The sequence below is a fragment of the Eumetopias jubatus genome, unplaced genomic scaffold (genome assembly GCF_037043125.1).
Source record: "Eumetopias jubatus isolate StellerSeaLion01/CBP00866 unplaced genomic scaffold, mEumJub1_p1.0 scaffold_9, whole genome shotgun sequence".
Taxonomy (NCBI): Eukaryota; Metazoa; Chordata; class Mammalia; order Carnivora; family Otariidae; genus Eumetopias; species Eumetopias jubatus.
In genome coordinates, this window is record NW_028274815.1 from 81598973 (window position 1) to 81623529 (window position 24557).

The following is a 24557-nucleotide window of genomic DNA, read 5'->3' on the forward strand; positions in this document are numbered from 1 at the left end:
TCCAAGGGTCCTGGGATCGAGCCCTGAATCTGGCTCCCTGCTCAGCCGGGGGGAGTCTGCCTCTCCCTTTCCCTCTTCCCTCCCCCATCTCACGCTCTTTCTCGCTCACTCTCTCTCAAATAAATAAATATTAAAAAACGAAATAAAATTGTACTTTCTGACACAGATTTGGATAGGTTATCGTTCAAGTTATGTTTCCCAATTGCATGCATGTGTGCAGTAACCTGAAAAGTCACAGCCCTCACGGAAGGAGTGTTATCACTAGAAGTTGTGACATTAGGCCGCAAATAATACACAGTGCTCCTTTCCTTCCTCCAGTACTCAGGTGGTGGGTGGGTCACACCTAAGCCATCTCAGAATAGACAGCAGAGGCTAACACTGGCTGAGCAGATGAAAGCATGGTGTTATTGAATTCAGATGAAACTCCTGACCAGGGACGCATCTGCCAGATGTATAGAATGTCCCACTGAAATAAATCCAGGGGCGCAAGGCCCTGGGGGCTTTTGGAAGATTTTTAATAGACACGTCAAAAAATTTAGGCTTGGAGATTCTTTTTTATTTATTATTTTTTAAATTTTATTGTTATGTTAGTCACCATACATTTCATGATTAGTTTTTGATGTAGCGTTCCATGATTCATTGTTATTCATTGTATAACATCCAGTGCTCCATGCAGAGGCTTGGAGATTCTTAATTGAAATATTAAATGGCCAAGAAGTCAGAATTAAAGTGAATTATCTGTTCTTTACTCAAAGAACATTTTCTCCATATCTTGCCAATTTCTTAAAAATATAATAAAGAAATAGCCTACACAGACTTCCTCTTAAATAAATGAGAATTACATTTAATGAGAGGGTATTTTACATTCTCCTGCTAAGCAAATCTTTGATATGGGCAAAATTAGAACAGGGCAGCAGGAGAGGTCCTTCCACAATGGCATTGAGACACAGGTATCAGTGACACTGCTATGACTTCTTGTCAGTTAGATTTGTGCCCCAAGCAACCTTTCCACTGGTGGCTTACGACAATCTCACGCATATGCCACACTCACTGACCACGATGCTGACGTGGCTGGTGCATCTCCTCTGAGCCCTGCGTTCCATGGAATGTACGCACTCAAACCTGCTGCTTCTCCTTCTCATTTCTTTTTGGCCTACTTTTCTCACAGTCACTAGTACTGCCTAGCATTCTGTAAGCCTAGTGATCCAGAGACCTGGTGAGTTGGTGAGACTGGCTCGACCAAAGATCAATGTGGTTCCAAGTACAGAAGAAGTAAAGATCATTTCAATTTGATTTCTGAAAAGTATTCTCAAGGTCGGTACATTGGCCCATTCGGTTGTTCTCACTGAGCAATTTCAGAGTGCTCACAATCCTGCACAACTTCCTAACGTCTGTACAATGCTATAACCCACATGTTGCCTAACCAATAGTGAAAACAGACAAACTATTTTCTTCCTTGTTCTGAGCAGTATATCAGTGCGGTCTATGATTGCATTAGCTTTGGGGCGGCTCCATTATGTGGTTGTTCATTCTTAGTTGGCAGGTAAGGGCCTTTTTTTGTTTGTTTTTGTTTGTTTGTTTTCACAAGAACAGTGATCAAGCCAATTCAGTTTTTGCTAATGGAGTAGAATTTGTAACCCCCGTTCATGATTTTACATTTATTCTAATTAAATTCTGATTTGTTGGTTTCAGCTCATCATTCTACATATCAAGAGGTTGGAATTGATTTTGAAATCCACCATATTAAGCCATGACTCCCAGACTTGTGTGACTTGAGGATGAGATGCAGGCATGATAGGTCTTAGCAAAAATACTGAACAGCTTGGCATTCAACTGCCAGTCAACTCAGCTATTGACTCTAGCATGATCCCATGATCCCTTAATCCACAACGTGGGGAGTATTACTGCTCAATTAACTTGAAAAGGGCACCCAAATGGTGACCCATTCAGCCCAGGTATATCTATTTTACTTAACAAAGACCTCATCAACATGTTTTCCCAATGACTCACTACAGCGAAGACAGAACATCTACTGTATTCCTGTATTCTCTGAGCCTCTTGTCTATTCATTTTATCATACATTTTCTTTTTTAAGGGCTCATAAGTCATCTGTCCAATAATCCATTCAAGACTTTGGCTAGAGATGAACATCTAGCTCATCGGTCTATATTTTTCATAATGTACCCTTTTCCACTTAAAAGATAAATACGAGTGCAAAATTTATGTGTAAGTAGAATGTGGTCGGTTGATGATTAGGGCAAGAGACAGAAGCTGCAGAAAAAGGCAGAGGGGCGACAGAAAACAGAAGGACAAGGGTCACATTCTGTGAATGGTGAGTGGCTCAACATAGTGGGAGCAGAGAGTTCCTGAGCGACTTTAGGGTTAGGGCTGAAAACAAAGGCTGTAAGTTGGTTATGTGGTATGGTTATTGGGGGTCCCTATTGGTGTGATTGAACTTTACAAGTGTGAATCCTGATCCAGGGAACTAGCTGTGGGAACAGAAAGGAGTTGATGGAGGCTAGTGATATCTTCAAGGAATAAAATACAAGATGAAATACTTTGGGGGACATAAAAGAGATGACTCCTGTTTTGGGTCTTTCTGGCTCAAATATGTTCACAACATTTAGCAAGTTGAGAAAGTAAAAGTGAATTCAATGAGGGATGAAAAGAGCTCACATACACAGATCTGGACATAATGTGTCATTAAAACAGACATGGAAATGTCAAGTCCCTCAGGGAGGGCAGGGCTCGAGATGTCCATGCTGGGAGTCCTCCCAGACTAGGTAACAAAAGCCCTGGTAGGAGCTCCACTGTGTCTTGGCCGGTACTATTAGAACTTGATGACAATAGCGGGTAGTATTTCAATAACTGCTCCTCCTAGAATACATTTTCTTTGTTCTTCTTGCTGCACACATTCCTTTAAAAGTCCCGTTTTAGTGTCTTCCTCTTTTCTGCATGTCTCTGTTCTGTCTAGGACTTACTGATACTGTTCGTACAGGTTCACATTGAGATGTTCCTCTTTCCATATTTTGTTCAAGACTGTTTCACAGCTGAGGGAAACAGCCCCATTAGCACCTCTTTTTCCTCCTGAAATCATTTGCGATCATCTTACCAGAATGGGTTTCCCATCATTCTTGACACAAGTGGCCTCTCCCTTCTCTCTTTTCTTTGATGTTTCCTTTTAGTTCCATCTCATTAAGTCTTAAGAATACATATGAAGTCATACCTTTTTTACTTTTATTTAAGATTTTATTTATTTGAGAGAGAGAGAGAGAGCACACGAGCAGGGGCAGGGGGAGGGGCTGAGGGAGAGGGAGAAGCAGACTCCCTGCTGAGCAGGGGGCCTGACTTGAGACTCGATCCCAGAACCCTGAGGTCATGACCTGAGCCGAAGGCAGATGCTTGACCAACTGAGCCACCCAGGCGCCCCCACACTTACGTTTTTATGAAAAAAATCAAATCCACTTTGTTTTGACCCATCCCCACTGTGGCTCAACTGAGGTCTCAGTCACGACTCTCTGTCCTCTCCCCGTTACTCTCTTGGGTGATTCACGACACACTTCTGCTTCAGTTTCTGCCCTTTGTATGTCATTATTGTATTCTCTAGAGTTTTATCTCTGAATTTTACCCCATCCTCTGACTCTTCTTTTGAAGGGTCCTTGACCCTTGAGATCAGCTGGTTGATATTTAACATTGTCTGCCCCACTTGTTTGCTTTCTTCTACTTCCTGCCTGTGGCTGCCCTTCTCTGACCTGCTCTGACCCTCCCCTTAGGCTCCTTGCCAACCTAATGGAAGTCCCTTCTTGGGCCACAGGAACCACACCAGAGACTTAGAGTAGGGGAATCCTTGCTCCTGTGAGTTAGCATGGGAAGTAGAAGGGAAATTCCTCAATGAGAACATGAAGCTCAAGAGTCAGAAAAATTCACGTTGACCCTCGGTCCTCTCAGTTGCTAGCTCTGTGATACAGGGCAACACATGAGCTCCAAAACCTCAGTTTTCTTGTAGAGTCTGTGCAATCCAATTCAGAGAATCCTTTGAGTGAATCATATGGGATAATACATGAGAAAGAATTTTATAATCTGTATAGGTAAGAAATACTTATTATTTTGTTGTTTTTGTTGCCTATCTCTTTGTTTTTGACTGCTGTGGTGAGAGATACACTGAGGGCTATTTGTTGGAGATTGGAAGGCCATGTGCCACATGGAAATTGGGGGCTACAGAATTACTGGTACAGTGGAACTCAACCACTCAACTGATATTTATCGAGCCCTTACTATGTCCCAGCCCCTAGTGATACAAAGGTGATTACATGACTCTTAGGCTTCAGAACCTTTCAAGTATGCATACTTTATTCACCCATCATTTACAAAGAGCCTACTCTTGCTGGCTTGCTTGCCATATACTAGAGACACAAAGACCAAGTCCATCTACGCACATCAGCCTCTTCACCGTGGCCTTATTTCCTATATCCATGCTCCATTTCAGATGTTTCCAGGATGGCACTTACCTTCAATGGAGTGATTCCTACACATTACTCAAGGCTCTGATTAGCCTGGAAGGAGCATCCCTGCTTCCTGTGAACCGAGCCAAGGCTGCCCAAATGCATCAGACTCTGGCTTACTGCTCGGGGCCTGCCTTCTTAAACTGAGCACTCTCTCAGTCTCAGAAGGCATTCATGACTCCATATCCTCTGATGGGAGGGATCTATGTTTATTCCTGCCTTTGTGTCTAGGAGCAGCTATGTGTCTTGGCACAATGGCTGTCTCAACAACGACATAGAAAGAGGTAACTGTATACATAAATTACGATCAGAGGGCTCTGGGTAATCGTGGAGGTCTGGGAGCATGCAGGGACCGGTTCTGCTGGGAGAGTGCCTGGTCACTCCCTCTGTGAGAGTTACCTCTTGAGTTGGAGTTAAAGACTGAGCTGCAGCCTACCCGGTGGTGGGGAAAGTGGTGGGAGAGATGTACGGACACATGAATAGAGAAAGAACATGGTTATTTAGGGAATGGCAAGGGGGTGGAGAAGCAGTAGCAGGAAATGAGAGCAGGAAGGAATGGTAAGTTCAGCCATGGGAGAACTTTAGACCTTAGCATCCATGATAGATATGCTAAATAAGGGAGAGAAGTGCTCATTATTGCATTTTAGTTTCCACTTGAGTTTGGGTCCACCATGAGTTCATTGTTTCTCACTCATTAGTCGTTCTTTGTCATATCTATGTACACCTGTTTAGTTATTTACTTAATATTTTTTAAAGATTTTATTTATTTCTTTATTTGACAGAGAGAGAACACAAGCAGGGGGAGTGGGAGAGGGAGAAGCAGGCTTCCCGCCGAGCAGGGAGCCCGATGCGGGGCTCGATCCCAGGACCCTGGGATCATGACCTGAGCCGAAGGCTGACACTTAATGACTGAGCCACCCAGGTGCCCCTTACTTAATACTTTTAATTTAAATTTCACCTTTTTTGAATTGAATTTATTTAGATAAAAAACTTTATATTAAACCCATTACACACACAAGAAACCTATGCCAATGTCCATAAATATAAATATACATGGTTTTAAAAAAATTCATTGAGATATCAGCTCCTTAAAGCACTATGAGTTTTCTAGAATAGTCTCAGAGGCCTGAGTCATGCTTTGGGAAATACTAGGCTAAACAACTCTTTGTGGATCAGTCAGATTTGGTGCCTCTATGCCCTCACGAGCAAATGAGAATCTTACAAATACAATTTCTGGACAGAAGCTCTTCATAGCTTGGGTGATGCTCTCATTTGTGAAGTTTTTCTGTTGTTATGACTAGTAGTAGTAACGATTCTCTGGTTAAAGAAGGTTATTTATTTTTCTTGTCCCTTGGATTAGAATGGAAAGCTACTCCTTAAAGAAAAGAGCAACTCAATCCTAGTGGATGAAGTTTACGAAGAACAGGACGGCATGTACGTATGTGATTACACTGAGTCGGATAACACAAGTGAGTGGACAGTCAGAGCTGTTGTTCAAGTGACAACCATTGGTAAGTGAGATTTTCATTTCTAGATCTGGTATTTGAAGCCCCGTTACCCAATTAAAGTTACCTTCCTTTGGCTTAGTCATGGCTTCCTTTTTGGAAAAAAAAAAAAAAAGATAATCATACACTGGTAGTCATGTGAAGCCCTAAAAGCATGAAAACATTAATTTCCCATTAACCTAGATTCCATCCCTGGGGAAGGCCTAGTTCCGGATCACATTCAAATTGTCACAAGTTGGGTTTTCCCTGCATTGATCAATCCCTGGTTTGTTTTTGTAATAAGTTAAAAGATGATATGAAATATTTCACACACAGCAGTAAGTGACACCATGAAGCTATCACCACACCAGCTTTAATACATGTTAATGTCTTTCCACATGCTTAAAATCTTGCTTTTTCTTTAAATAAACAAAACATTGAAGGGACAGCTTGAGGCCTATGCTCTTATCTCTTCCTGCTCCTTCCCTTGCCAGCAGTAGTCCAATCTTATAGCTTATCTTCTTCCATTTATGTCTTTATGCTTTTCTATAAACATATATAGACATTAATAAAATAGAACATTGTTTTATGTTATAAAATGTGTTTTGTGTTAAAAACCTATGGTATTATTCTAAGGTACCGTTTTGCCAATTTACACACCCTTCAGCAAGGAACAGATTCCCATTATTCCCAAATAATGTTTGGTGTTATCAGGCTTTTTGACTGGTGTCAAGTGAGCTCTCTCTCCCTCTCTCTCTTTTTTTAAGTCCCAGTTTACATTTCCATGAGTACAAATGAAGTTTAATATCTTGTTATATGTTTATTGGTCTGTTGGGTTTATTCTTCTATGATCTATTTTTGGCCCAGTCTTTCCATTGGGTCATTCTTACTAGATTTACAAGTGCCCACATGAATAAATTGTACACTGCAATTAATTTAAGCATGGCTTTTGTCAAAACACAACAGGGTCGGTCATTCATGCTTTGTATTAAAGAGCTACAGAATGGTTGACTTAGCACTTAATAAATACATTGATTATTTTTACCTCCTCTCCTTTTAGTGTAAGATACAAGTTACATTAAACACCCTGAGGCCAAGTTAACCACTTCTGCCTCCTTCCTGGATCTCAGCACTTTACATTTATATTAGATTGTTCCTTGGCGGAGAAGTTAGAATGCAAGTGTCCCATTTGTACCCCTTGCCCCCTCCACTGTACGTCAGGTATGATAACTCAGCCCTTCAAATTTTCAGGGGCAGAATCTGCTTTTCTCTTTCTCCCAACGGATGCCTTATAAAATCTGTTACCTCTCTTTTAACCAAGCATTCCTGTCTTCCTCACTCACTCATTCATTCTTTCACATATTCATTTTTACACAGATACTTGTTGCATATCTAATACATATCGGGCACTGGGATTAGTGCTAAGGCTGTAAGAATGAGCTCCTTGAAACTTTTTGTGGCCACCCCCAGAACTTCCCACTTTGTGGGGTACACAGGCCATCATAATACATTTCGATGAGTGGCAAGAAAGGGGACATATGGGAGGCCCACCGAACCCAAACCCAAACCTGGACACACCATGTCCAAGTGAGAACTGAGGGGTGAGCCCAAACCAGAGCAATGAAGGTGGTCAAGATGCCATTCCAGGCAGAAGGAGCAGCACAGTCAATGTCTGGGAGATGAGAGAGGGCATGCACAGTCCAGGAAGAAAAAGAAGGTCCATTGAGAGTGAATGTCTGGAAGCAGGACTGACCTCACACTGTTTTAGTGCCTTCGAACTTTATTTAAGGAACAGTGGGGAGCTACTGAGGGTTCTAAGCAGGAGAGTGTCATGAATCGTATTTGAGATAGATCATTCCATCTGCTGTGTAGAAAATGGATTTGGGGGGAGCAAGAATGGAGAGAGCAATTGCTGATGGTAGCCTGAGCTAGGAGCTGCGGTGGGGATGGACACAAGTGGACAGACTCAGGAAATATGGAGGGAGTACATCTGAAAGGATCTGGGAATTGGCGGGGAGGAAGAGGGACAAGGAGGGATCCAGGACAAGAGAGTTGGGTTATAGGTGGACTTTCTGTTAGATACTGATGGAAGATAGCATGGCATGGCATAGATAAGAGCTGACATAGGGCACAAAAGGGGGAACACAGCAGGTTTGATGCATATTCTTAAAAGATGCCCCTGGTTTTTAAATTTTTGAGGAACAGTGTGGAGGCTCCTCAAAGATTTAAAAATAGAGCTACCCTATGACCCAGCAATTGCACTCCTGGGTATTTACCCCAAAGACACAGATGTAGTGAAAAGAAGGGCCATATGCACCCCAGTGTTCACAGCAGCAATGTCCGCAATAGCCAAACTGTGGAGGGAGCCGAGATGCCCTTCAACAGATGAATGGATAAAGAAGATGTGGTCCATATATACAATGGAATATTACTCAGCCATCAGAAAGGATGAATATCCAACTTTTACAGCAACATGGATGGGACTGGAGGAGATGACGCTAAGTGAAATAAGTCAAGCAGAGAAAGTCAGTTATCATATGGTCTCACTTATTTGTGGAACATAAGGAACAGCATGGAGGACATTAGGAGAAGGAAGGGAAAAATGAAGGGGGGGAAATCGGAGGGGGAGATGAACCATGAGAGACTATGGACTCTGAGAAACAAACAGGGTTTTAGAGGGGAGGGGGGAGGGGGGATGGGTTAGCCCAGTGATGGGTAGTAAGGAGGGCACGTACTGCATGGAGCACTGGGTGTTATACGAAAACAATGAATCGTGGATCACCACATCAAAAACTAATGATGTATTGTATGGTGACTAACATAACATAAAATTAAAAAAAAAAGAAAAGATGCCCCTGGTTGCTCACTGCGTAGACTTAGCAAAGGTGATGAGAAACAGCTTTATTTGTGTATCAACAGAACGTGATGATGGATTTAATGTGTGAAGAGGGAAATGAAGGATGTTTTTGTTTTCTGGCAAAAAAAATGCTTTTGTTAACTTGGTCAACGGTGACACCATTTCATGAAACAAGAAAAGGTTGAAAAAGAAGAGGTCTAAAGAAGAAATGAAGGGCTGGGTTTGAAAGAACTTTTAATGATCCAAATCACAATGATAAGACGGAATTTGGATAAACCAGTCTGGAGATGTTAGGGCTGGAGATGAAATGGGGGGTGGTCAACATGGTATCTAAAGCAAAGGGACGGCATGAGGTCACCTAGGGAGTGAGTATAGAGAGAAGAGGGCCTGGAACTGAGGTCTGGAGCACTGCAACACTTGGAGAGGTTGGGAGGAAAAGGAGGATCCCCTGAGGGGGCAGAGCAGGGGTGTGAGAACAGAGGGATACTGTCCTAGGGCAAGTGACTAAAGTATCTCCGGGCAGAGGGAGCGATGCTTGAGAACTCATCATTGGGTTTGGGAAGACGGCAGACATCATTTACATAAGCGTTTGAGAACTCATCATTGGGTTTGGGAAGACGGCAGACAATATTTACATAAGCGAGTGGGTACTGGTGGAAGGGTGGGGAGGAGAGCTGTAAAGGAAGTGAAATTGATGACGTGGGAGAGAGATCATCTCAAGGTTCAAGAGCTTTCGTAGGGAAGAAGCCTAGAGAGTGAATAGCACCACCACAGAGAACAAGGAAGAAAACCGATATTCATAAGAAGCACAGGGAAAGCGGGGCCCCCAAACACATCGGGAAGTGAGCAGAGAGGCAGAAGGTGAACAAGAGAGTAGGGGAGCAGGGAAACAAAAGACGAGAGGGTTCCAAGAGATGGTGCCTGACAAGTGTCCAAGGCTGCAGGGAAATAAAGCTGAAGAAAAACTCAGTTATGCCCAGTGGATTTAGGTGCCAGGAAGTCACTGGGGTCTTTAGACAAAGCAGTGTCTGTGGAGTGATGGGGGCAGGACTCGAACTACAAGGGAAGTGAGAGAATGGAGATGAGCATATAGAGCTGTTTCAAGAATGTGGCTGCGAAGGAAGAATGAGTGCAGCAAGGAAGTGAGGTGCAGGGATTTTTCTCTCTTTTAAGATGGAGAGACTGAGCATGGATAAGTGCCAATGGGAAGAAGCGGGGTGGGGGGAGCGGAGAGGAGAGAGAGAGAGAGAGAAAGAGAGAGAGGGGAATATACAGGGAAGAGATGGAATCTTTGAGGGAAGGAGGTCCCTGAGAAGTAGGAGGACAATGTCCAGAGCAGAGGCAATGAATTTCCCTTTATCAGGAGATGGGACATAGTCAGGAGGAAGTTTGACCACAGAGCCCTATTTGACAGTTCGGGGCAGGAAGTTGAGGGATAAACGAGTAATGGAGGGCCGGACTCACCTTTATTTTGAAATAAACCACGAACTTAGTGATGGACGGGGTGGCCTCCAGTCTGGCTGATGTGGGCATTTTCTCAGGTGTGTTCTTCTGGATTACTCAGCCAGATGGGGCTACAAGCAATCTTGTAGGAGAAGACAGGAATGGGGGCTCAGGTCTGCGGTGGTTGAGCAGGGCTGGTGCAGAAGAAAATGCACCCAGGTGGATAGGGTTTATCAGGGACTAATGTTTTGCTAGCACCTACGACCTGATGTCATGGTCATTTTTGGAGGCTTGTTTTTCACATGGAAACCTAAGTTCCTAGCTTTATAGAATATGGATCAAAATTGAAGAGAAAGCTCCAAAGCATTGAGATCAAAGTGCCCCTTTGTACACACATCTTCAGCAAGCAGGCTTTCAGATTTCCTAGTGCACATAATAATTTTTATTTTCATCTTTTAGTGAAAGATACTAATCACAAACCAGATATTCTGGATCCCATCGAGGACACACTGGAAGTAGAACTTGGTAAGGTGGGTTGTGTTATCACCCTTGAATGACATTGTGCTTCTGGGAGTAAGTCTAAGTGCGATATAAGGGAAAGAACCTCATGATTTTTTTAAGTATTTTATTTATTTGTCAGAGAGAGAGAGAGAGAGCACAAGCAGGAGAAGCGGCAGACAGAAGGAGAAGCAGGCTCCCCGCTGAGCAGGGAGCCCGATGCGGGACTCGATCCCACGACCCTGGGATCATGACCTGAGCCGAAGGCAGACACTTAACGACTGAGTCGCCCAGGCATCCCAAGGCTTGGGATTTTAAGTCAAACAGAATTGAATGTGAATCTTGGCTCAGCCACTGGCTACTTTTGTGATCTTAAGATAACTTATTCTTTCTTAGCTTCAGTTACTTATTCTTTCTAAGCTTCAGGTTTTAAATCTGTAAACAGACAGAAGAAAACTGACCTCATCTGGATGCACAGAGAAATGTAGGATAATGTTTGTTAGGTGGCTGGTGCGGTGGACATGATCAATAGATTTTAGATTCTTCCTTACTCATCCCAGAAATAGCTGATTGTGTATATTAGGTCCATTGGGGAAGTCTGTAAATTTAACCAATTTACCAACACGAATAGCATGAATCTTTGCAAACATGGTGTTTGGTGTGGTCTTAAGATAATTAGAGAGGAACTACATCCCCTGCTCAAGCAACTCATATTCCCTAGTAGTGTCTTTTGGGTAGAGCTGCAGAGTGACTTTCCTCTTGGTCTCCTTGTATTTTATCAACTTCAATAACATCTACATTTTCCCACACAGTAAAATAAGGACTGCTCTATTTAAAACCAAGTGCTGGTTGTTCCAATAAAATAAGTGCTCCTTTAAATGCTAAAATATTTAGAATTACAGAAATGTCAAAATAGATACTACGATAAAAGACCGCTAGATGGCGGTATCAGTGTGTCCTGATTCTGGAAATAGAATGTGCAAAACCAGCAGCATCACAAGAATGCAAGGAAGGAGGAAAGGAAAAAAAAAATAATAATTCAAAAATAGCCAAGCTACATTTGGTTTCAGTGAATTTTAAAGAATTTCAGGGCAGAGGGACATTATTAAGGTGCAAAGACGATTTTTTTAAAGGTGAAAATTTGGGTTTGAGGCAGAGTATATCTGGATACCCCTACTGGAAAAAATGGGTAGAAAAAGGATAGTGTGATAATTTGCATCCCCACAGTAGTGCATTCCTCAAGAAACTGCTGAATATCTAAATAATTTCTTCTTTAAACTACGTTAGAGTAACCTCACAATTTTAACTTAATATGCAAATATTGGTCAGCAGTAAAATGTTCTTTATTGACACACCTTGTACTCAACAGCAGTGTTGGAAGAGCAGGCTGGTCACTGAGGGGACTCCTCATTTTCCTGGTGTCTAACCTTAAACCACATCAGAATGCTTAGTGCTATGACCACATCGCCGCAGGTTTGAGATATAAGTATTGCCCACTTGGAGACAAACAGACCTGGTCTTATTTGTTTCCCGATGAGAGACAGCTAGATTGTTCGGTTATTTTCTGGCACACCTGTTTTTTACCTACAAACGTGATGGCGGTCATGAACGGTCCTGGGGGGGGCGGCGTCTTCCTCCTGCACAGGACAAAGTGTTCTCACGGACTTCCTATCTTCTGTGTCGCCTTCATTTTCAGGAAAGCCTTTAACTCTAAACTGCACAGCACGATTTGGCTACCAAAAGAACTTTATGCCTGTAATAAAATGGTACATTAAAGATTCTGACCAGGAGTGGGAATTCCCAACATCTGAAGAGATCGGGTAAGAAGGAAATTAGCAGACGATATTCTCTGCCGCCCACACTAAACGCTTTCACCTTTGGAAACCTTAAAAATGTACACCCAGAGGCGAGCCAACAGGCCCAGTTCACAGTGTGGCCACTAGCGCCAACTAGTGGTGACTAGAAGAGCATGGAAATGCAAAGGGCAGGTTCATTTTAAACAGCCCTTTCTGACAGGCCCTAAAATATTTAAGTTGTTGTGAAGCTCAGTTTGTATCAACAGTTTGATGGGGCTGCTTTAAACATCAAGCTGACAAGCATACAGGCATACCGACCCAGGCTGCCTGAATAGAAGTAGCACGTCCAACTAATGGGAAAGAATGCTGCCCCTCCCAACCCCATTTTTCCCAGTGCCATCCACTTAGAGTAGTGGTGAGTTCAGGGATCCAAATCTTCAGTCATGAACAATCTGGAATGTACCCAGAGGGAAACGCACATTAATGAGTCTGACGAAAAATAGGTGAAGCGAGGAATAGTTGAAGCAATCCAAATGGAAAAGGAGATGCCAAGATGAGATATCTGTCTTGAAGTCCTTGGAAGCCATTACGTTTTATGGAAACCAGACTTAGTTTGTTCCCCTCTGGAGCACAGAACCCCGATTAGTGGACAGAATTTACTGGGAAGACACTTTAGCTCAAGAGAAAGGAGAACTCTAGCTATTCAGAGCTAACCAACGCCTCATGAAGCTGGACTCTGGTCCCTGGAAGGATTAAGGGTTTGGATCCAATTGGTCAGGGCCGTCACTAAAAAATAGAGTTCCTTGTTTTTCCAAAATCTGTTCCAAAGTAATAGTCTATGGATTAAGCTTTTCCTTATGATTCTTAAAACATTTCCATGAACAAATGTACTATTTTGAAAAGTACGCATTACTACAAAAAGAACAAATTTTGATAACAGTAATAGACTTTAGCAAGAACTTCTAAGACAAGGGAAGTCACACAAGCCCTTGGGTTCGAATCTCTGTTTTCCACCTGTTGGCAATGTGACCCTTGACCCCTACAAGACTCCATCCCACCACCTGTAATCTATGGACACTTAGGTCCACTTTGCAAGGTCCCTGTAGGGAGCTGATTCTGTAGAGGTGACATGCTCGTCATGGTCCCTGGCCAGTAGGAAGCATTCAGTGAATATGAGTTGGTATTGTAGGCTCCAAGCAACACGGCCTAAAACACCATCCATCTAAATAATATTCCTTCATGTAAAGACAGACTGTAGATCGGCAACTTTAGAGAGCCCAAATAGTGAATAAATACTGAGACTTACAACTTGCTGGATGGGGCAGAATGGCAGGATTCAGGCTGTCACTTCCAAGCAGAATGACCTTGGACTGCCACCTACCTTCTGTGCCTGGTCTGCGTTGCTGGCCAAGTCAGGATGATCATACTTTTACCTCATGGGGGCTCCTGTGAGGTGAGGCATGCAGGAGACTCCATAGTCCACAGTTAGTGTTCAGAAGAGTGAGCACAGATACGTGGTAAACCCTTGGTGGAAGGGAGTCACTAGTCAATACTATTCTTAAATTATTGTTATTGTCTGTTTTCAAGGGGAATGCTTAGAGTAATGAAGGTCAGATGAGACCCACCGTAAATTAAATTCTTGGGTAAGTGCATGAAATGATGCCTAGAAGATTCAATAATCAAAAAATGGACCCCCATCATAAGATGGTCAATCTCAAGTTCTTCTGGACACTCCCCTAGCTCTTCAGAAAGCCGAACTGCTGGCTGCTAATATGGATTCCAAATACTGCAAAAGGTGGTCAGCGCATGCTACTGAATGAGTAAAGTATTCATTCTTCTTTCCTAGTGTTAAATCCACCAAAAAGGATAAAGTCATTGCCCGCGTTATCCACTTGAAAGAAGTTACTCAGAGGGAGCTTCACAGGAAGCTTATTTGCTTTGCCCAGAACTCCATCGGGAACACTACCCAGTCCATCCAACTGAAAGAGAAAAAAGGAGGTAAGCCTGGAATATTGCCACACCATGCACACAACTGCTTTTATCTGAGAGGAGAGGAATTTTCCTTAAATTGTAATGATGATGATAGCCATTAACATTTGCTAGATGCCGGACACTATGCACTTTGCTTGTAGTAAACCATTTAATACTTTGACCAAGGGCACATCACTATTAAGTTTCATATCAGTGATCCAGAACTGGTCCCCTTAACTAATACCCTGTGTATGGGTGCTGTGTTGGATAAGCCAGTCATTCATTCATTCATTCCTTCACTCACTCATTTATTCATTCTACAAATACCTAAAGGGCATATCCTGTGTAACAGGTATTGTGCTAGGACCTAGCTTCTTTTTAGGGTTTTCTTTTCCTGGCTTCTCAATCCAGAGAACGTGATGGTCGGGTATTGCAGAATGGAGAGAAGAGTCATCTTGCTCATTGCTCAGGGTGGTATGTGTAATATCACAGATCACAACCTTTTAAAGGTGGAGTGGAAATTCCTGGTAAAGAACAGTTTTGAAATTTCCTTAAGAAGACACTCAATGATGAGCTTGATATCCTTCATTCAATTAGTAAGTGATTATAAGAACAAGCAAGTTTTGAATGCCACTGAGGCTTACATGAGACAAAATTTGTGCTGGGCCATAGTGGATGCTCTGTAATGGGGCTCCTGTCAAGAGAGGTGTGTGGAAGGTCTCATGTGTTAGGTACCGTGGAGGGTACAAAACCAAGCCACACAGAGCTCCTGGCCTCAGGAAGTTTAGACTTTACTGGTGATGACAGTGCATGAAAATAATTTATAAGATACAATGAGAGGGATGCACGTGGGTGGTGTGGAAGTTTATGGGGGAAAAATAACTAAAAGTGGTCATGATCAGTTTCCCTGGCCACCCCAATCAGGAATGGCCGGTTCCCGTGAATTGTCTCCAATTCATTGTCAGACAGTTCCCGCAAGATGTAATTGTATGCATTTCCAGATTCAAGAGAATGCTTCCAAGAGAAGTGCTTTTGATAAAAATAATAGGGTCTGAAAAGGTGCTGGGTGGGCCCACAGCATTGGTTGGAATGTGGCCTTGTCCCAGGAAAGCTGTCTCTGCATTTGCTCATGGCTGCCGTCTTTCCCCCAGTGGTGTTCATATACCTCCTACTTGGCACCGTCATGACCCTGACCGGCGTGCTGATGGCAGCTGTTCTGCTCTACATGTACTGGATTGAAATAGTCCTGCTGTACCGAACCTACTGGAGCAAGGATGAGACGCTCGGGGGTAAGGTGACCCCCAACTTGCCTCTGAATTTTCCTCTCAGAACTGACTTCGAGGAAGAAACTCCAGAAATGGGTGTTCCCTGATAGAGAAAGTCATGCCCCTCAGCCTTTGAGACCTTCTTCCAGGTCTGGTGGCTTCACACCTGGGAGAGCTGGGAGCCAGTGGATAAACAACTTTTTTTTCAGTCCATTTACCAGGAATCTTGCTGACTGACGATGCCATTGTAGATAGAGCATGTTGGGCTCGAACATAATCTTGCTGCTCACCAACCTAACACAATATGACAAATGACATCACGTCGCCTTAGTTTCCTCTCCTGTAAAACGGGATTGTAATCACAATCACAACGAATGTTCTGAGGACTCATTGAGTTAGGACATATTAATCATTTAGAACAGCATCTAGCACATAGTAAACACTCAGTAGAAGCCAACTGTTATTATCTCTTGAGTACTGAGGGCATGCCAGTCAGGTGTATTAGCTGCTTCAACTGTCACAGCGGTCCTGCAAGCCTGGCAGAGGGACATAAAGTCATGGGCCCAAAACTGAACTGCAAGATAGTGCTAGAATTGAGGATTTGGACCCAGGCGGTTTGGCTTAGAGCCCCCAATAGCTATTACCTCGGTTAGCCTCATCTATAAAACGAGGGGCTTTGAAGATGGCGGCAGTGTTCAAAAAGTGTTGAAATTCTATAAAATCCCCCCTATTACAATGAATGAAGTTATCTGCCCACTTCCCCAGGAGATGGGATCATAGTGCTTATTGGTGTTTGCTTCTTTAGAATAGAAGAGCCGGTTTGAGTGTTTTTCTAGCCCTGGAGTTGCCTAAGATGAGAAGGTTTGCAGTTTTAGTGAATGATTCTGTTGCTTGGAAAGGGCAGGATCCCTTCTGCTGGATTCCAGGCTAATTACTTCCCACGCCAGTGCTTGCCCCACACTGGGAACACAGCGAGGAGCTGTCAGATCTATAGGAAAAGGAGGAGTAAAGCGATGCATCAATCGTATCTTTCTTTAGACTAATTATTGAGAATTCATGCAAGCAGTCCTTAAGCCAAGAGTGTTTTTTGAGATTTACTTATTTAAATTAGCTTCTTAGCTTTTACGAGTTGAGCAAGTTATTTAACCAATGTCATAATCATTCCCCTAGATGACTTACGCTTTTTTATTTTTTTACTGAAATGATATTTATCTTAAGATTCTAGAGCTTGTACAGAAGAGCCAATCAACCGTAAAACTTTTAAATTGCTCTTTTTACTTTGCACAGACAGTAACCTGATGAGGAGGCAGAACCCGGTTTTAAAGCACAGTGATTCAGTGCCCTTCTGTGGCCAATCTAATGTTTTATAGCAAAATGCCTGTTTCCTATGAAGTTAATGCTGAATATCCAAAATTTTAGAGAGACGTAGATGGGCGGAGCTGCAAAGGACCTAGGAGAGTTCTAATACTCTCACTGGCTAATTTTATTACCAAAGAAATTTAATGTTTCCAGATTATAGAAAAAGCCACGCTCGCTGGAGTTTCACAGGGATATGGAAGGAATGGAGGTGACTAGGGTGTGTCACACATTTAAACCACATAGCCCTTCCCTCCTGGCCATGCCCCACGAGCCTCCTCCTTCCCACCGGGGCAGTGAGGAACTTTGCAGATAAGCCTCCTGGGCCTCGAGTCTTCGGCATCCCCCTTTCTTGTCTCCTGGACCTCCCCCGCTCCCTCTTCTTTTTTCTACTGCTGGCATTTCCATCCACCAGGGCCTCTCCTTGGGTCCATGTTCAGCAAGTGTAGTGCCAATTGCATTGGCCCCCTGGGCTATTGTTTGCTATTGTAACACCGCTATTTGCCAGTCATTGTGCAAAGGACTGGAAGATGACTCAGGTATGCCCGGATGCCAATGTCCATGAGTTAACTTTTGAGATTCTCTACCTCTCTTGGCTGGCTAGTTATGAAGCACATCCCAGTACTCAATGTGCATTTGTAATACTCCGCTCAACAGAGGTACATGAGACTTGACGAATATCCTGAGATGAGCTTCATAAATACGATTTCCCATCTAGAAATCAGGGGGAAAAGATATTCATCTTGTGAGCCTGCTGTGAGCCAGACACCAAGCACTTTATATACATTGTATCACACAACCCTGAAAACTGTCCACCGGGAGATTCTTATTGCAGCATTTTACACATGGCGATTCTAATATAGGTACATGAGCCGTCAGCTCTAGCCTCTGCAAGGTGCTGGGACTTGGCAGTGCTTTGCTCGCTGGATGTTACCACGCCTTGATGGAACAGACTCTTCTTTGATGTGTAACTCAGGAGATAGCAACAGCGCAGTGCAAAGAAAACTCAGAGGAACCCCCGGTATATGTGATTTAATCAGAGAAGCCACAGCTGTTTGATCTGACCTCAGTGAAAAGGCAGGAGTGCGTCATAAACGCCTGGGTGGCTCAGTCGTTGGGCATCTGCCTTCGGCTCAGGTCGTGATCCCGGGGTCCTGGGATCGAGTCCCGCATCGGGCTCCTTGCTCGGTGAGGAACCTGCTTCTCCCTCTCCCTCTGCTGCTCCCCCTGCTTGTGCTCTCTCTCTCTCTCTCTCTCTGACAAATAAATAAATAAAAATCTTTAAAAAAAATTTGAATGCGGTTGGACAATCGACACCACTCAGCAGTGTGATTCTGAAATGGACACAGCTGCTGCTTTTTATTGTTAAATCAGTGCAGTAAGGAGCCCAACACTTAATTCTTGCCCATATGTCATAGGATACAAGGCCCATGTATGTAAAACATAGGTAAATGGTTGACTTTTTTTTTTTATCGTTTCTCTTCCTCAGATAAAAAGGTATTTGATGCTTTCGTATCCTATGCGAAATGGAGCTCTTTTGAGAGTGAGGCCGCTTTATCTCTGAGTGAGGAGTACCTGGCTCTGAATCTGTTCCCTGAAGTTTTGGAAAACAAATACGGATACAACCTGTGTTTGCTCGAAAGAGATGTGGCCCCCGGAGGAGGTAGGTCCTGCATGCCAGGAGAAGATCTAGAACACAAAGGACAGTTGGATACAAGCACTCTCTGGGCTCTCCCATCATTCCTTATGTTGGGATATACCTCTTCTGGAAAGTTCCATGAGCTTAGAATATGTTGGGCCCCAGCACAGAATATGTGCTGCAGAGACATGTTCCGTCATCCAAAAAAAAAAAAAAATCCATCTTCAGAAAAAAATTATTAGGCCCTAGGCAGGCCTTCCTGAACAAAGATAGAATTCCTGGCTCCTCCAGAGGAAGTCATCTCTGTCATCCCAAACAGGCGGTCCCCCGGCTTTGTAGGACTCTATTGGCCACACCCCTCAGCATTGGATAAAGCCGGGCACAATGGCCACTCATCAAATGTGCGGATCTCATTCCGTCCCCCCCTTCCTCTGCCCCAGGCACCCCACCAGGGAGCCTGGAGCATTCCGTGTCCCCCTGTTATCCCAGCCTGCCTTGTGCCAACAAGCTGGGCTCCTAGAGGAACTGAGAATTTGAGGACAGGGAACACAAAGAGAGGAATGTGAAGTTGGGAGTCACCGGACACCAGAGTACATCTTCAACTGTCAGTAGCGTTGATAACAGCAAAAGCGGCATAGCGAACATGCTTCCCTTCCTCCTTCCCCAAGAGTGCCTTTGCAAGGAACCCTCGAGGTAGATCTGGGAGATTCGGAGATTCGGGGTTAGTGAGACTCCAGGTTTAGCAATAACAGTTCCTTAAATTCTTTATTTCCAGTGTATGCCGAAGACATTGTGAACGTGATTAAGAAAAGTCGAAGAGGAATATTTATCCTGAGCCCCAACTATGTCAATGGACCCAGTATCTTTGAACTACAAGCTGCAGTGAATCTGGCTTTGGATGATCAAACACTGAAACTAATTTTAATTAAGTTCTGCTCCTTCCAAGAACCAGGGTCTCTACCTCATCTTGTGAAAAGAGCTCTCCGGGTTTTGCCCACAGTCACTTGGAGAAACTTAGAATCAGTCCCTCCCAATTCCAGGTTCTGGACTCAGATGCGCTACCATATGCCAGTGAAAACCTCTAAAGAATTGCAGTGGAACCATCTCAGAAGTATCCGCGAATTGTTCCACTGGAAACGACTCAGTAAAACAGAAACCTCTGGGAGGAGCTCCCAGCCTAGGGAACGGTGAAGCGGACCCTGAACCTCCTCCTCCCCGCCCCTGGTGAGTAGAGATGTGGATGTGAGTGGAGATCCACACAGCACGGATCGAGTTGCTCTAAGATGGGAAGTGTTTTGTCGACTCTGAGCAAGCCTGACAGGCCCTGGAATGACTCTGAAGCTCTGGTAGAGCCTCTGATAGCCTCTGGACCGAGGGAGAGTAAATCCTTCAGGTGCTCGCACACATTCAACACACAATGCCCCTCAGACTTTCCGAGCCATCTGAGCAGAATTGGCAGATAGAGTCACTTTTGCTTTGGGGCTATTGGCTACCATGTCTGCTATTTATTATACATATAAATTTATATATATTTGCAATCAAATAAATATTATTTTATTCAAAGTGACTGATTTAAACTTTGCCTAAAACTTCTCTGTAAAAAGCAACAACAACAACAACAACAATTCTTACTCCGTGTTCACCCATTAACTCTGGAGCACAGAAAGTAAGTGGGAAAGGCAGAAACCAGAGGGAGACAAGGGGCAGACAGGGCCACCGTCAGTCTCTACTCTGTCCTTGAGGGAAGTGCCCCCTCTGAGCAGATGAAATAGAGGAAGGAGCCCTTCCTGTGGGGGGTGGGACGCGGGGGGCCGGCAGGGGGGCAGCCTTGTGCTGGACACAAGGCTAGGGGAGCAGAGTAGGGCTAACTTCAGCCCTCCTTGTCCGCTTGGCCGTTGGGCAGGGCATGACATACACAACCTTACTCTGGGCCACTGGAAGTAGAGACTAAGTAGGTCATAATGATCAGGCCAATGAGGAGACAAGGAACAGCTTAGCACTTAGAAAGTAGAAAGGCAGTGGCAAGAGTTAGCAGCCAAGGTACGAGTTTGGGAAGTAAATGTATACATTGGTTAAAAGACAGCAAGAATGAAGCTTGAACGGAGCTTTGGTCTGAGCCGTTTGCCTGTCAAGGCTGGCACTCCTTGTACGTGCTTCCTGACCGTCCTGAGTAACAGGGTGATTTGCTAGAGCCCCCAGTAGTTGTCCTGATAGACAAGGCCGATCTCATTCTTGTAAATTGGTTTTCCTTCGGGGAGTTCAATCTATAGTTACAAGAGTGTTCTGGTCCCCAAGGACTCTAAAATCTTCACACTCTGCCATCCCTGTCTGAATGGAATGATTCGTCTGAGCAATAAAGACAGGCAACTTCTGGACTCATTCAAATGTAATGTGTCCCATTCACTGGTCCGAATGCCATCCACGTTCAGAATGGTGAAAAGGCATCCTCATCTGGCCACCACTTGGAGCCTGTATGAAATGATCTTGAGTGGTTTTTCCACAGAGGCTCCCACATCAGAAAAACCACTGTGGCTCTGGCACCAAGCGACATCCTTGCTGGGAATTTCAGTGATGAAGTTAAAGATGAGTTAAAAGGTATAAATTATTCCTGGAGGAAGTCTCTTGTGGGAAGGCTCATTGCAGGGTGTCGGTGGGGAAGCGTCCATGCTGCCATTGTGCCCTTGTGCTATGGCCATGGCCAGAATCTCTGCTTTTCCTGCCAACTCCTCCCTGAGCTCTAAGATTCAGAAACCTCTTTGGGCCAGTTGACCCAGGTTTATTTTGTTCTAAAATAAATTTTTCTAAAACTGATCTATCCAGTGGTCTAGGGTTTTGTCCTTAGCTTAACAGAAACTCACACTGTGCCTCAGGTTTGTACATACTCAGAAAAGGGGGCTGGGGGAGGTCTATCTAAGCCAACATTTATGGAATATATTCTTGCCAGGTTGGCAGATACACTGAAGATGACAAATCAGCATTAGGGACAAAGGTTGATTTACACTTCTTACATGCAAATCAACCAAAACAAAGTGGACAACTGAAACAAATTTTCTATATATAGGATGTCTCCTATATATGGTAGTTAAACAGTTGAACTCAGTGGAATACAATGAGAAAAGAGTATACTTTTCCCACTTCAATTTCTAGATAAGGTAACCATATGTTCTGGTTTTCTGGTTTATACCTGTTGTCTAACTATAACATCTCACTCTGAAAACATGCTTTACTTTGGATGATTGTCACTCTGCCTCTGACACACATTGGAAGATATGCCTTACTAACTGTGGATGATACCTCAGGCAAATCTCACAATCATCCTGGGGTCTTCTGGGGTTTAATACCTACATTTTCTATCTCTGTTATTTCCAGATTACAGTTCCAGGTAAGATGGAGTAAATACACACCACCGTATCTTTCCCGCTCATTGCAACTATAACATCTGAATAAAATGCTTAGAAAATCAGTTTGAGGATTTTGAAATGTAAATCAAAGCAGCATGACTGGAGAGAACAAGAATTCAAAGTTTCATGATTTTACTTTCCTCCAATATCCCTTGGCCTGGACTCAACGCAATCTGAAACCCAAAAGTGGATATTGGTAATAACAGAGAGTTCCAGAAGAAGCCCTCTCGTTTCACCGTGAAGACCAGGGAAGGAGTTTCCTAACACTCTTATATTTTTTCCTTTCTATGTTCTTTTACTTCCCAGCCTCTAGGCAATTCTGCAAAAGCAGAGGCGAGAGGGCCCTCAAGAGCCTCCATCTCTGTGGAAGGAGAATTGTCCACTTTGATACAAGAAGTTGTGGTCCCTACAGAGTGTGGCAAACCTCTTTTGATTGTTTTTTTGGTTTCTCTGTCCTCTTACCATTTAGGTATGGAGATAGAAGCAGTTGGGGAAGTGCACTGTAGGGTATATAAACACCAACACTCTTTTTGCAGAGAACTGCAAAAAAGAGGTTAAGAGGCCTCTAGAACCAGAAAGTACCATGGGGATTGCAGACAGAAAGGATCCCAGGAAAGCAAACCCATGAAGTTGTTTGCAAACCCCTGGGCTCATCCCTAAGCTACATATGCTTGAATCTGGCCCAAAATAGAATACTCTAAATTTTGAGAATTGAACTATAGGATAGACCACTTCCAGAGTTCCAGACTGACCACTGAAAGGTGTATATATGGAATACATCTAAAAAGAACTAAAAGACAGTGAAACAGAACTGACATTGAAACCACAAGGCTGGTTAGAATTTGGGGCTTGAATCCAACTGGGTCAAGTACTTGCTAAACAAAAATAGCATTCTACACAGGATTTCAAGAAGATCCAAAGTTGCATAACATAATATTTAAAATGTTCAGGACACAATCCACTGAAAGCAAAAAATTACATTTTCTGATAGGGTTTTCAATGTAGGTAGACATAATATAAAAGTTAACTACAACATAAAGAAGGGAGGGTAGGGGAACTTATGTGGTGGTAAGGTATCTACATATCATTTGAAGTGGTAAAATATTGATTTTAAATAGAAAGTGAAAACATAAGTATGTTTTAATGCCTTGGGCAACCATTATAACAAACAAAGGAAAAACAAATTTAAACAAAAATAGAATAATGAAATTGTTCAATTTCCCCCAAAAAGAGGGAAAGAAAAGGAAAACAGGAATAAAAAACTGAGAAAGCAAACAGAAATCAAGTAATAAAATGGTAGACATAAATCTAAACATATCAATAATTATATTAAATGTAAAATGTATAAACATAGCTATTAAAAGGCCAAGGTTATTAGAACACAATTTTTAAAAAAATGACCCAACTATATTCCCTCTACAATAAACACATCTCAAATATAATGGTATAGGTAGGCTGAAAGTAAAAGTTAGATATAAATATATTATATGATTATTAATTAAGGGAAAGTTGGAGTGCCTGTATTGACATCAGTTTAAGTAGACTTCAGAGCAAAGAAAATTACTGGGATAAAGACAATATCATATGATGATTAAAAGGATAAAAATTTGCTAAAAAGATGTAACAATCTTAAATGGGTATGCACCTAACAACAGAGATTCCAAATATGCAAAGTAAAAACTGACAACTAAAAGAAGAAATAGATAAATCCACACTTGTACTTGGAGCCTTTAATATTCTCCTCTCAGGTACTGATAAAACTAGTAAACAGAACTTAAGCAAGGACAGAGAACTGAACAATACCGTTTCATTGGTAATTTCTGGATCTATTTGACAATTATAGCAGAAACTCAACAACAGTAGAATATATGTTATTTTGATGTACATGTAGGACGTTTTCCATGATAGACTATATCCTAAGTCATAAAGCAAACATCACCAAAAATAAAAGAATTATACAAAATATGTTCTCTATAATGGATTTAAACTAGAAATTAATGACAGAACGTGCCAGGAAAAAATCTCAAAACACTTGGAAATTAAACAACACATTTCTAAATAATCCCTGGCTAAAACAGGAAGTCTCAAATTAAATAGTATTTTCAACTGAAGGAAAATGCATTATATCAAAATTTGCAGATGAGGCCAAAATTGTGCTTAGGGGAAAATTTAAAATGTTAAGTGCTTACATTAGAAAAGGAAAATGTCTCAAATTAATAATCTAAATTTCCACTTTAGCAAGAAGAGGAAGGAAATAATAAAGGTAAGAGTACAAAATTATTATATTCATTATACCGAATACAGGAAAACAACAGAGAAAATTAACAACACCAAAAGCTGGATCT

The 24557-nt window shown here is 42.8% G+C and overlaps 1 protein-coding gene across 4 annotated transcripts in view; it reads left to right on the forward strand.

The window, feature by feature from the left end:
• IL18RAP (interleukin 18 receptor accessory protein) overlaps positions 1-23207 on the forward strand; it is a 28472-nt gene extending 5265 nt beyond the window's left edge. Inside the window, exons 4-12 of one of the 4 annotated variants that reach the window (XR_003609398.2) lie at positions 5863-6013; positions 10746-10811; positions 12481-12604; positions 14427-14578; positions 15703-15840; positions 18662-18835; positions 19587-20035; positions 21107-21406; positions 22181-23207. Coding sequence is in view for 3 of the 4 variants with exons in the window: in XM_028103940.2 (XP_027959741.1) it covers positions 5863-6013; positions 10746-10811; positions 12481-12604; positions 14427-14578; positions 15703-15840; positions 18662-18835; positions 19587-20002 (1221 nt within the window). In the remaining variant the exon portion in view is untranslated. Of the gene's footprint in view, positions 1-5862; positions 6014-10745; positions 10812-12480; positions 12605-14426; positions 14579-15702; positions 15841-18661; positions 18836-19586; positions 20379-21106; positions 21484-22180 lie in introns of those variants that run through there. The other 3 variants (XM_028103940.2, XM_028103941.2, XM_028103939.2) reach the window with 3 other exon arrangements.
• The last annotated feature ends 1350 nt before the right edge of the window (positions 23208-24557 follow it).